The sequence below is a fragment of the Mytilus galloprovincialis genome, chromosome 9 (assembly GCF_965363235.1).
Source record: "Mytilus galloprovincialis chromosome 9, xbMytGall1.hap1.1, whole genome shotgun sequence".
NCBI lineage: Eukaryota > Metazoa > Mollusca > Bivalvia > Mytilida > Mytilidae > Mytilus > Mytilus galloprovincialis.
Genome location: NC_134846.1, coordinates 51,114,407 through 51,127,160, shown reverse-complemented (window position 1 = coordinate 51,127,160; position 12,754 = coordinate 51,114,407). Strand labels below are relative to the sequence as shown.

Genomic DNA, 12,754 nt, shown 5'->3' with positions numbered 1-12,754 from the left:
TGTTTGATTTGTCAAGTTTATTTCAATCAATTACTCAGTTCATTTATAAATCCAGTTATGTGTATGTATAAGGTTAATGATCCCTTCTGTAGCCTTTGAATTACGAATGTTTCAAACTGCAATAATATAAAAACAGCAAAGATAATGAATAATAGAGATGAGCCATTTTGTACATTTACAATGAGGAAACTTCGATCAAGCATTATTATTTGTAGTTCTATTGCATTTAAAAGTTAAACGGGATATTTTCAAATAAACCAAGATTTTTGTAGAAAATCCACAGATATTTTTGTTATAAAATTTTAAGCATAGATTACTCAGACACTTGATTTTCTATGATGTGCTAGCGTTTATTGTTTACAAAAAGTCCTAGACAACCGTTAATGTAAATGAAAAAAAATTGTCCGAAGTCACGAAATTCGAGCGCACCCTAGAAGGTGTACTTGGATTGGTCCATATATATATTTGTTTAAACCAATATCTAAATTTATAAACTTGTTTTAATGAAATTATTGCTAGTACTGCTTGCAAAAAAATCCTCCATATATCAAGAACTAAATTGTCAACTATGAAAGTGCAAAGGAAATGCTGTGGATTTTCTATAAAATTTCCATTTGTTTAGCATTGAATCAACACAAGGGTACATCATCCTTGAGGAAGTACACCACTAATTCATGGTCCCATTGCTTTCTATGTTAAATTCCTCCGTTTCAAATAGGCACACCTCTTTTGTTTTAAGTTCAAATAAAGTGGCAATCATTGCATTTCAAAGCAACACTTTATGGTGTCTTGTACTGAAAAAATCAACATACCTTTAATTGCATATAAGAAAGAACTGGTTCCCGAAACTTTGGATGTACCAAAACAGGTACTTCAGATCTGACAAACAGACAAAATGTACCCTCTTTTTAAAATTTGGTGCATTTTTTTTAATATTCAAAATCAAAAGTCCAAAAGTGTTTTACAATGATCACCAGTCCTTCAGCTTTCATTTGATACCAACAATACCTAAATATTCTACATATTTTGAAAGTTACACTCATGCGTAGGAACTATTTTGTGTTAAATATGTACTACTTTCTGGTATGTGCTTTCTGGCCGGGCCTGAATTAGTGGTGTTACACCTTGAACAAAACATAAACCGTAACTCCGCTTCTAATTTATTGTAATACATAGAATTTTTTAATTCAATCAAAAACTATAAGAAATGAAATTTAATTTGCAAAGTTGTTTAGGGAAACCTGTTTGTATGAAACATACATATTATAAACAGGCCATCGATATGAGTGTTTTCATTGGATGATGAATTGGTACTATGCTCCTCCCAATTTTGAGGTAATAATCATTTCATGGTTGAGCTAACAAGGAAGCTAACCAAAGAATCTACCTGTAGCTTCATACTCGTTGGAATCTGCTGTAAATTCAATTCAATTTAATATTTATTGGAAAGTGCACAATAGAGGCGTGATCCAAATACCGACAATAATGATATTTAACAACATATAAATGTAATATAGATGCATGTAACAACAAGTCATAAGTCAGTTCTATGGGTACCATAACATGCTAAGTATATTATAACACACAATCACCTATATAAGATATATGTGTCTATAAAGAATATTAATATACATTTGAATTAATACACTCAAAAAAATTGAAACAAAAAAAAATTAAGCTAATGAGACAATGTCAGTCAAAAATATAATCGATTAAAGTCGCCGTCACGTAAAATTGGCACCATGTTTTTTGTCAAAATTTTTTTTAATTTCAGCCGCGTTTACTCAAGATGATGTTTTTCATTTAGCGGAATTAAAATCCTTTCCAAATATCCACTACTGTCCTACCTTTTATTGTGTTTGCACTGTATAATCCTGACCTTCACATTTTTTAAGATTATTTACATTGTAAAACCGCCATCTTGGTTTCTATGAGGATCCCTTATGCCATGACATTCGTTACTCTCTGGTAATATCATTGTCATTGATGATACAATTTCCCGCGCTTTTTACGTAAAGATGGCGAAAAGCTCCGAGAGACACAAGAAAATGCAGAGCACGTGGAACTCCACGGCAACACTTCCTGTAATAACAATGTCGGATTCCACCATACAAAATAATCTTGGATTATGTGAAGGTCAGGATTATACAGTGCAAACACAATAAAAGGTAGGACAGTAGTGGATATTTGGACAGGATTTGTATTCCGCTAATTGAAAAACATGATCTTTAGTAACCGCGGTCGATATTTAAGAAAATTTAGACAAAAAACATTGTGCCAATTTTATGTGACGGCTACTATAGTCCTAATATTCATTCAAAATTGAAGAAAAGTAACAAAAACATAGGTTTAACATTGCATCTAATCATGATTGCATCTTATCATTCATATCAAAGGAACATTGCACATTTAATGCTCATTTAAATGTACTTATGAAAATAAGAAGAAGTGCATGGTATAATTGAACACGAAACAACATCAGACTCCAGTCCTTTAGAGGTTAGCTTGACGTAGATGGTAGAAACTTGGCCATTATAGTAAGAAGGAAAAACAGCTTAATAAATAAATAAGTTTAATGGTTTTACCTTGAGGTGTGTCTAATTAATTATTAAACCCCCTCTTTTTCTCTCTTTATCGATCTCAAATGAACGAACGGAGAAAAACGATGAAAGGACCTCGCCTAAAAAAAGCACTACCCACACCAAAAAACCGGTGACTTATTTGAAGTGAATATAAACTTACCTGGATTTGAATTTAAAAAGTAATGTGCAGTCACAATATCAGTTTTGAAAAAAGAAATAGTTATTAATATTAAACACCACATTTCTTAAATTGTTAAGGAAGTTATTATAAACCAGTTTATTTCCTGGTTGAATAACGGATTTGAACACTTCTATATTGAATCATTGAGAATAACAAAAACGACATGTACTTATAACGTTGCACACTCGTTTTTATTTATTATTAGTTTTTATCCAAATGTTTTCTCCTCTAAGTCGTTTGTCGTTGAGATGTTATAGGGTGTGTGAGAGATTTGACTACGCAATACCAAGTAAATGAAAAATTTGGCGTATAATTTTGCGATCTGAGAAAACATTGCACCTGGACATAGTGGAAAAAAGTAAAACGGTTAAGTGAATTGTTAAATGTTGCAACTAATTTTCGTGTGTTTTTTAGTATTTTCATTTTTGTTCATTTTAATTTTGCCTTTTTTATGCAAATTCTTAAAACAGCGGTTATGACATTCTAGTTAAGATAATCATTAGATAGTTTCGATGTGCATGCTACGACATGTCCTTAGTCGGTCCGAAATTTATCCTAATTTCTGTCCTGAGATATCTTAGGAGAGTATCGATAAACAGGCCCCTGATGAATATTAAACTCTTTGCTCACATCTAACTTCGTCAGATTTCTTTTAATTTAAGACAGTACTTGTCATATTTTATACATACATTGATAGTAAAGCGGTAAAGGTTTTTCCTTTATTCCTGTATTAATTATATCATTCGATCTTGTACATTTATTTAGTTTACTTTTGGAGATAAACAAAAGAATGTCTCCCAGTTTAAGATTGGCCTATAGAAGCTAATTGCACCCGGTCATTGGTTTATGTTCCTTTTAAAAATTATTGCGGACTGTTGAATTTCTTTACATCTTGATGCAATTTAGAGCTAGACATGTATGCTTTCAAACTGAGTTCGATCAGGAATGAATGATAATAAAAATGATAATTGGCATTTATTATTATAACATCAAAGGGGTTATATCATATATGTCTTTCGGCATTTCATGTTATTTCAAGGAAGGTAAATATTGATAGCAAAACGAACATTTGAATGGTTATTATGACTATTTCGTGTGAAGTTGAACAACACTTCATATTCCCCTATTAACGTCGTGACTTATTTATGCTAGTATAATTATTTCGTGTTAAGAATTATTTCCGATTTAAAAAAAAAAAGAGAATAAGTGATAACTTTTGATCGGTACTGATTATCATAGTGTATGTCGTGTTAAAGGAAAATAAGATTTGTTCATCCTCGAAATGTTATATTTCCCTTGGACGATGTTCCATAAAATATGAAATATGATATCTTCCTCAGGCACAGAAGATAAATGTATATACTTCATTTTTGAAAATCACATTGTTTCTATCGGGACTCGTACCCGAGACCTTTGTGTCACAAGGTAGAGCGTTAATTGACTAGGGTAAGTTCCCAAGTAACCCCCTTATAATGCTACATATGTGTTTGCTTCATATACTTTACTATGTCCCAATCGAAATTCGCCTAGGTTGAGGGCCCCGGGTCCCCTTTTAAATATCCCGGATACTCATTTGAACATCTAAATAAAATCTATATTACACAAGGGGCTAACCAGTCTAGTAAATAATTGAAACTTTATAGATATGTTTACACAAGACATGATTTGGTTAAAGTCTGATTAACATATATCTTTTCTTTGATGCACCACATTAGCATTCCTATAAAATAAGACAGTCCGTGCGTGACCAATGACATTACGATAGTTTATACATTTCATTGGCTATTTGCAGACATGCTTTACATGTTACCATGTATAAAGATAAGTAAGATATTTTTGTTTGATATTAATATCTGAAAATTTAAATAATCTGAAATCAAGACCTTATCTTTTTGGGACGTTGGGTTTGGCATTTGTTTTTCTGTGAATTCGTGATTTACACTTATTTGGACTCGGGATCAATGATTAACTCTCTTGATTTCGATTCGAATGCTTTATTTTTTCGGAATTGCGGTATTGATGTTTATTTGGTTTTTTTTTGCCCCAGAAATTCGGAATGACACCCTTCCTATCCTTAGCTTCCTCTCTTCAAGTGGCAATGTGGTGGGAAAAAAGGAAAATAATCCTGAATTTGTATTTGTTAAATATTTTCAATTTTTTTAAAATCATAAAACCTGCAGATATTTTGTATATCTTATTATGAAATAACTAAAAAAAGGGGTCGATATAAGGCAAACTTAATCTACAATCCATCACGTTTATCCAATCACCTTACCTTTATGATAAAGATTGGCGTGCGATTGTAGTCGAAATAAAGTAATATATATGTAATATAATGACAATGTAAGAGGTTTAGGATATAGTTACATCAAAAATCAAAAGGTAATGTACTTTATACTTTTTCCTGTGGCCTACTTGTTTATTTTAGAATTGATTTCGACTGTCAAGTTGCTTTGTAACCACTGTCATGATGTTGCGTGTTATATGGACAAGATTGCAATAATGCACTGTCAGAAAGCAAACATGATTTAAACACGTTCAACTGATATAATTTTCAATTGGGCATCAGAAATGTATCAATAATGGACAAATGTGAATTAATAAAACCTGAATTTTCTGCTATGTACACATGCATGTGCTGCGCAAGACAAGACCTATTCAGACCTAGTAAAGAAAACACACAATTATAGCAGCACAAAAATACAAAGTAGAATATGCTGGAATGCCAAAATTATGAACTTATTTGAAAATCAAATCTGATAACTGCCAGTTGAACACATAAAATATTATCAACAAAACATCTTGCAGTGGTACTCAAAGCGATTAGTGGAACGTTTCCAAATAAATTTGAAATTGAGAAAGGAAGATATAGGCAGGTACCAGTTCGAAAAAGGACTTGCACACTTTGTATGGACCAGTCATTTGAAGATGAGACGGATTTTATATGAAATGTGTATCATATGAACAAGAAAGACAAACAATGCTCAACATTGCGTAACCTAAGTTAACTTTGTACTTGTTTGGCTTTATAACTATTGTGATCTGAGCGTCACTGATGAGTCATATGTAGACGAAACGCGCGTCTAGCGTATTAAATTATAATCCTGGTACCTTTGATAACTATTTAACCTCAACCTCCAAGAACAGTGTGAAGAACAACTAAAAAATATTTGTCATCCTCTGAGTCAATACCTGCAGTTGCAAACTATTTAACAGCTGCCTGGGTTGTGGGATCAGGAAATTATTAAGAAGCACTAGAAAAATTATTGTTACAGTCTAACTGAAATTATTAATAGACTTTTTTGAGTGTATGTATTTTTTATTATTTTATTATTCAATGATTACAATTACTATCAGTATAAACAAATAAATATTTTTATTTATCCCGTAATCGACCTTTCTATATAATTGAACATATGTGTACAGATAACACGAAGCGATACACGTATACTAGTCATTTCGATTTCAAAAACAAATTCAACTATAGGGATGTGAAAAAAAATGTACAAAATTAATTGCAACATTAAAACGATAACTGTTTATTGTCCTTAAATATCAGCTGGTTTTATCACAGCTCGACTTCGGACTAATAGCTCGCTGATGCTCGCATTACACCTGTTGCATAGACTTGTACAATACACCTGATATTTAAAGACCATAATAGTTGTTGTCTATGCATTTGAAACATCACAATCTCAAATGAGGTAATTGGTCATGCTTTAGTTATCTTCCCTATATGAACAATCACCTGCTAAAAGTCCATAATGCACATCAAAGCTACAAATTATTAATGAAATTTTATAATTATTTGAAGTTCAATTGTTTTATTAGAATATTTACCATTTTAAAGTATTTTGAGTAGTAACATCGGTACGCTGAATCGAATTTGTTGACAGGAAAATGATGCTTTATAAACTGTTAGTTAATAATGTAGATGGTAAAAAAAAATTACAACTCTATAAAGATCATTTACAACAGTTCCGAATCTTGTGTCAAACTGAATGAAAAGTTAACTGGGTTTCACGGACTGGTACCCCTGTACAACTTGTATAAAAGAAGGAGTCACAATTCATCGCTTACATAACTTTCAAATTTCATAAATCAACTAATAGCTGAAGTGAATGAATTGAATATCAGCATTGACTTCGCGGACAGGAAATTATCGGCGTTACTTTATGCAGATGATATTGCTTTATTTGTTAAAAGCAAAGACGATCTACATTTGTTGTTAAATAAGCTCGGGGACTGGTGTAAACGCTGGAGGGCTAATCAACATCAACAAATCAAAAGGTGTTAACTTCAGGAAGTCAAAATGTAAGTAGACTGATCACAACTGCATGATCAGAAGAAATAAAATTTATATAGATTAGACCGTTTGAATGGTTTAACACTAGTCCTTTATAGCTTGCTGTTCGTTGTGAGCCACGGCTCGTGTTGAAGACAGTACTGTGACCTATAATGATTTATTTTTATAAATTGTGATAAGGATGGAGAGTTGTCTCATTGGCACTCATACCACATCTTCTTATATCTATATAAAACACCGAAGGATCCAGGATCCAGGGATGATCTCGGGTTCTCCATAAGGATAATTAACATATTATAATATTCTACCCTATCATTTAACTCTTCATGTTGCTCAAAGCACAAAATAAATCAATGAAGAGAGAAGCAGAAGATACCGAATGGAGATTCAATCTAACATGTCGATAACAAAAAAAACATGGCAAAAAAAAAGAAAAACGATCGAATGACAATTTAAAGAATGGATATGAAAAAAAAAACATATATCAACATATATAAACATTCTTTTTTCTAATATTCGTCAAACTATGACTTTTTTATTTAATTATAGTGTGGTTTATTGTTACAATTAAATATAGTATCAATAAAATATTAGTTTTCAATGTATATTTAGATACCTGTCCTAAGCAAGGAAACCAATCCGCGATGCTAAGTTCTGTTAAATGTATCCACAAGCAACTGCAACTATTGGCATCTAAGGTGATTAAAGCTTATGATATTTGGTTAATACTTGCTTATTGTTAAAGGCTGTTTACTGATATCTTTTGATATGTGTTATTCGTTTCTGTCTTCTTACCACTCACTACTACATTTTGTAATCTATTAAGCACGATCATTCATTTTTCTTCTTCTTTTTTTTTCTCTCGAGGACGAGATGGAATTTAGGGGTTCTAATATTGAATTGTTCGATTTTTTAATTTAAAAAAGGACGTATTTGTATCATATTTGAAACCATAAAACAAATGTATAGAAAGTTCGTATATAGTTCTAACTTAAGGGATAGGGAAAGTTGAAAGCAATTTCTGTTTGATGTCACATAAATTGTATATATATATGTTTGATGTCACATAACTTGTATATATACAATTTATGTGACATCAAACAGAAATATATATATATGGAAATATCTACTTTTTACATCGTAATATTCGTGAATTGAAACCAAATTTGCTGTCACAGATTTCCAGAATCAGGAGCGGACAAAATATTCAAATATTTTGTATTTTAACAGGATTCAACACACCAACCTTTATTTCGTGTCCGTTATCTAGTTGTTGTACAGTATTATAAACACATTGAGGTGATGGGATATAATTGCAAATGAGACAACTATCCACCAGAGGACAAATAACGAGGAAATAAGAAATCGAAGTAAAACCTGTTTACATCAAATTAAGACAGTAGTATTTGGATTAGTCTTAATATACATAATAATGTGAAATAATAGGAGTAATTTAACATACATACAGAAATTGTTAATATTAAATGTTTCCCATGAGTTGTGCATCAACCGAAACGAATTTGACTTGACAAATATTTCTCATAAAGGTTTTCAATTTTGCATACATGTCATAAGAAATACATACAATATTTTTTAATTTATAAAAATATATATATCAAATGATTATAGTAATGTCTATTTTGACCATTGGTGTACTATAATAGAGTTTACAAATATACCTGAAATGAAATAAAGTAGAAATGTAAGTATATATTTAATCCAATTAAAATGAAACTCATATTAGTATCATGTGCTGGAGATCATAGTACTGAGTTAAGACACTAAGGACTCTCGAACAAATGACTAGCTGTGCTTAATCTCTACAGGTAATCAATTCAAAGAAGCGTGCCGTCACTACAGATTTTGAAATAACTTTTAATTTTTCTTTTGATAAAGTTAGGAACATTATTGTAAAATTGTATTTATTTCTGCCTTTCATTGCTTAAAATCATTGTGAAAATGGCCATGGTTGTGTCAGAGAGTTGTTTATGCTATTTCTTCCTCCCGTCCTCTTTTCTCCGATTGTGACATCCCTGAATTAGACTTGTCACGTGTTCAGTACTTGCATGAGCAGCACGATGGGTACCACATGTGGAGCAGTAAGTTCTTACCCTTTTGGAACTAACAAGTCCACGCATGGTTTTTTGTGAGTTCGTGTTGGCCAATCTTTAGGTTTCTATGTACTGTCCTTTTATGGATCAATTCGTCTATTTGTAGTTTTGTTTTCTATTTGCCATGGTGTTTTGAGTTTTAATGTGACTTATGAGTTTTGAACATCCGCTTGGTATAACCCGCCTCTTTTCTAAATATGGCATTTCAAAATAACTTGTTATTAATGTAGTTCTCTGTTTAAACAAAATAAATTTATATTTTGCGGGGCACACTTGATTGTACATCGAAACAATCAAACTCCGGGCCGACTACTTATAAATAAATCTACTCATAAATGTCGCCTTTTGTAGATAACGTATAAAACGTTAAATGAAACAAAAAAAATCATGAGGTGTCCCATTTATATATGTATACCCATAATTTGAATCTAATTCATTTAAAGTTTTGATATGTTTATAACTGTCCATTATCCTTCAAACTTTCACCAATGATATTAGCTTGATATATGAATAACAAAATATCTTTGAAGCATTGATTATTCCAAAACATATATTTTTTTTATAACGTACATTTAAAAAAGACTCATACATGCGAAAATAGTTTTACCGTGATAGACAGGTTTTTATCCTTTCCTTGGATTTGATGATGTTCCATAGAGAGTAAGATACCACTCTTTAAGTTCCGCTGAAATAGACAGGATTTGTCTTCTTTTAAGTTAATAAATGAATGACAAAGGTCAAACAGGTGTTCCATTTTGTGGATAGATGTGTGGTTATTGATGCTGTGACCAATCGTGCAAATATAGAACGACTATTTTCTAAATTTAATGAATGATTGGTATAAAGGTTCATCCACAGCGAATGGAATACTTTTTATTAGGTTAAATTAGCTGTGAAACCAGGTTTACCATACCATTTTGTTTCAAATGGCTGTGCCAGGTCTTGAATTTCTCACTTGTTTACAGTGTGTGTGTGCAGGAACTTTTTAGGAAGAAAGATAAGAAGTTAGCAATATCCTTTAACTCTACTTTCCGCTATATAGATGATGTTCTTTCACTAAATAATTCAAAATTTGGTGACTATGTGGAACGCATCTATCCCATCAAACTAGAGATAAAGGATACCACAGATACAGTTAAGTCGGCCTCATATCTAGAAATTAAAAATGAGGGTCGGTTGAAAACAAAACTTTACGACAAAAGAGATGATTTCAGCTTTCCAATTGTGAACTTTCAATTTCTAAGTAGCAACATTCCAGCAGCACCTGCATACGAAGTATATATCTCGCAATTGATACGATATTCCCGTGCTTGCATTTCCTATCATGATTTTCTTGATAGAGGGTTGCTGCTCACGAGGAAGCTATTAAACCAAGAGTTCCAATTGGTGAAGTTGAAATCATCCCTTCGTAAATTTTACGGACGCCATCACGAGCTGGTTAACCGTTTCACAAATGATATCGGATATGTTCCTTACGTCGTAACTACAATTCCCTTCCCTTTCATGAATGTGACCTACCGAATTAGACTATTTACCGGATTTCTTATCACATAAGCAACACGACGAGTGCAACATGTGGAGCAGGATCTGCTTACCCTTCCGGAGCACCTGAGATCACCCCTAGTTTTTTGGGGGTTCGTGTTGTTTATTCTTTAGTTTTCTATGTTGTGTCATGTGTGCTGTTTTTGTTTGTCTTTTTCATTTTAAGCCATGGCGTTGTCAGTTTGTTTTAGATTTACGAGTTTGACTGTCCCTTTGGTATCTTTTGTCCCTCTTCTTTAATAAACTTGCTTTGATACATGCAAAACAGTGTGCTGTTTACCACTGTTACAGGTAAAAGTTTGGATGTCAGTATTTGAACTTTTTTTTGTAAACTTTTTCCCTGTATTTTTATCTAACCCTGTGTATCAAGCGTAATAAGAATACATAGTATAGGCTGTAACACGAACAACACTATAATTTATTTGAAAAAAGAGAAAACTATTCCCATTTTTTAGCTCAACTCATGGCGTAGCATCTCTTTGGATGTGTCTAATCGAGAGAAAATCTAAAATAACAAGAAAAGAGGTCTACGTGTTAGGGCTTCAAAATTGAAAACTATTGATGCTACCTTTGAAATTCCATAATTATAAAAATACAAAAGTCTAAAATGTACAATTGTTATGATGATCAACTAGGTTTGATCATCAGTGTCAATTGTTAAAGGTAGTGTCTCATAAATTAAAGGCTCATCATAAATTTGATCGAGATACTTTGACTGTAAGTCGACTCAGTAGCAGAATGTTTTGGTGGTCTTAGAACCTTAAATACATATTCATTCAATCTGCAAAATTAGCAATGTGTATGTATGTATTTGCGGATTGTGAATTGTGAAATTCCATGGTAGGTGATAAATGCATAGCATAATCGCTGTCGGTCAGTTTGAAGTCCATGCAATTTCCTAGGGTTTTTTTTTATATAAATAAGATGATGTAGCACGTATGCTAATAGGACAACTATCAACAAGAGACCTCCGTTTGAGGGTCCTCAATGCTTTCAAACTCCGTTATTTATTTGGCCATTCAAATTTATCTGAACCGGGTGTGATGACTTTTCTTGAAGACGAAACAAGCGTCTAGCGTACAAAATTTAAATCTTTGTATAAATGTATTTGCATCTATTTTACGTTATTATTATATTTGTAATTCTGAAATCTTATATCGCCGCTAATATCATGTATTTGTTTTAATAATTGAATGAAACATACCACTAGCTATCATACTGTCTAACTTTAGTAAAATTTTCCATTTTCCTAAAGGATTTTCTCCCCATAAATGAACAACTTTGTAAGTCCAAGTAAAGGTGCCTGATTCAGTATATGTGAAGTATGCGTCGTTGTATCGTTTAGGAAGCAGAACTACTTTGGTCCGACTGGGAGACACCAGGTATACCTCTACTGCTCCTCTACAGCATGAGTAATAAAAACTCACTGTAGCCATTACATGTTCTAAATGTCGGATTGGACAATCGTTACGGGAAACGTAAATTTTGCTTTTGGCTTTAGATCTTTCCTCTAAAGTCCTACAAATAGAGTTAAATAATTCGAAAATAAATGTTCATTGGTCACTTTACTTTTCAATAGTTGGATTGGTAAGTTAATCAATGTCTGTAATATTTAGTTTCATAATTGCATGTAAGGCATTGATGCCTAACTCAATTCCAAAATATCTTTTATATGTAAAGTAGGACTACATTAATTTTGTATTATCATGAAAAAGCAGGCATGAACATACCAGTGATTTTGAAGAGTTGTTAACCTCATTGGTTGATATCTTTGGTGGAAGTACATGTGATACATCCTCATTCTTTCAATATCCAAGCTGTGGGAAGGTCGTGCTCCACGTGTTGTCGGCAAAGTAACTATATTCTTTAACTTTTACTTACATTTGCCTTGGTGGCTTTAAGACCTTGGTGGTCATTTATATATGCCTTGGTGGCAAAAGACCTAGGTGGTCATTTATATATGCCTTGGTGGCAATAGAACTAGGTGGTCATTTATTTATGCCTTGGTGGCAAAAGACCTAGGTGGTCATTT

At 32.3% G+C, this 12,754-nt stretch overlaps 1 protein-coding gene across 1 annotated transcript in view; it reads right to left on the bottom strand.

Moving 5' to 3' along the window:
- Positions 1 to 8,575: 8,575 nt before the first annotated feature.
- The window catches only part of LOC143046957 (furin-like protease kpc-1), a 29,745-nt gene continuing 25,566 nt past the window's right edge, over positions 8,576 to 12,754 (bottom strand). The window contains exons 11-13 of the mRNA XM_076219990.1: positions 11,927 to 12,240; positions 9,788 to 9,865; positions 8,576 to 8,748 (exon numbers count right to left, since the gene is read on the bottom strand). Of these exons, the coding sequence (XP_076076105.1) occupies positions 9,804 to 9,865; positions 11,927 to 12,240 (376 nt within the window). The 3' untranslated portion in view covers positions 8,576 to 8,748; positions 9,788 to 9,803. The remainder of the gene's footprint in view (positions 8,749 to 9,787; positions 9,866 to 11,926; positions 12,241 to 12,754) is intronic.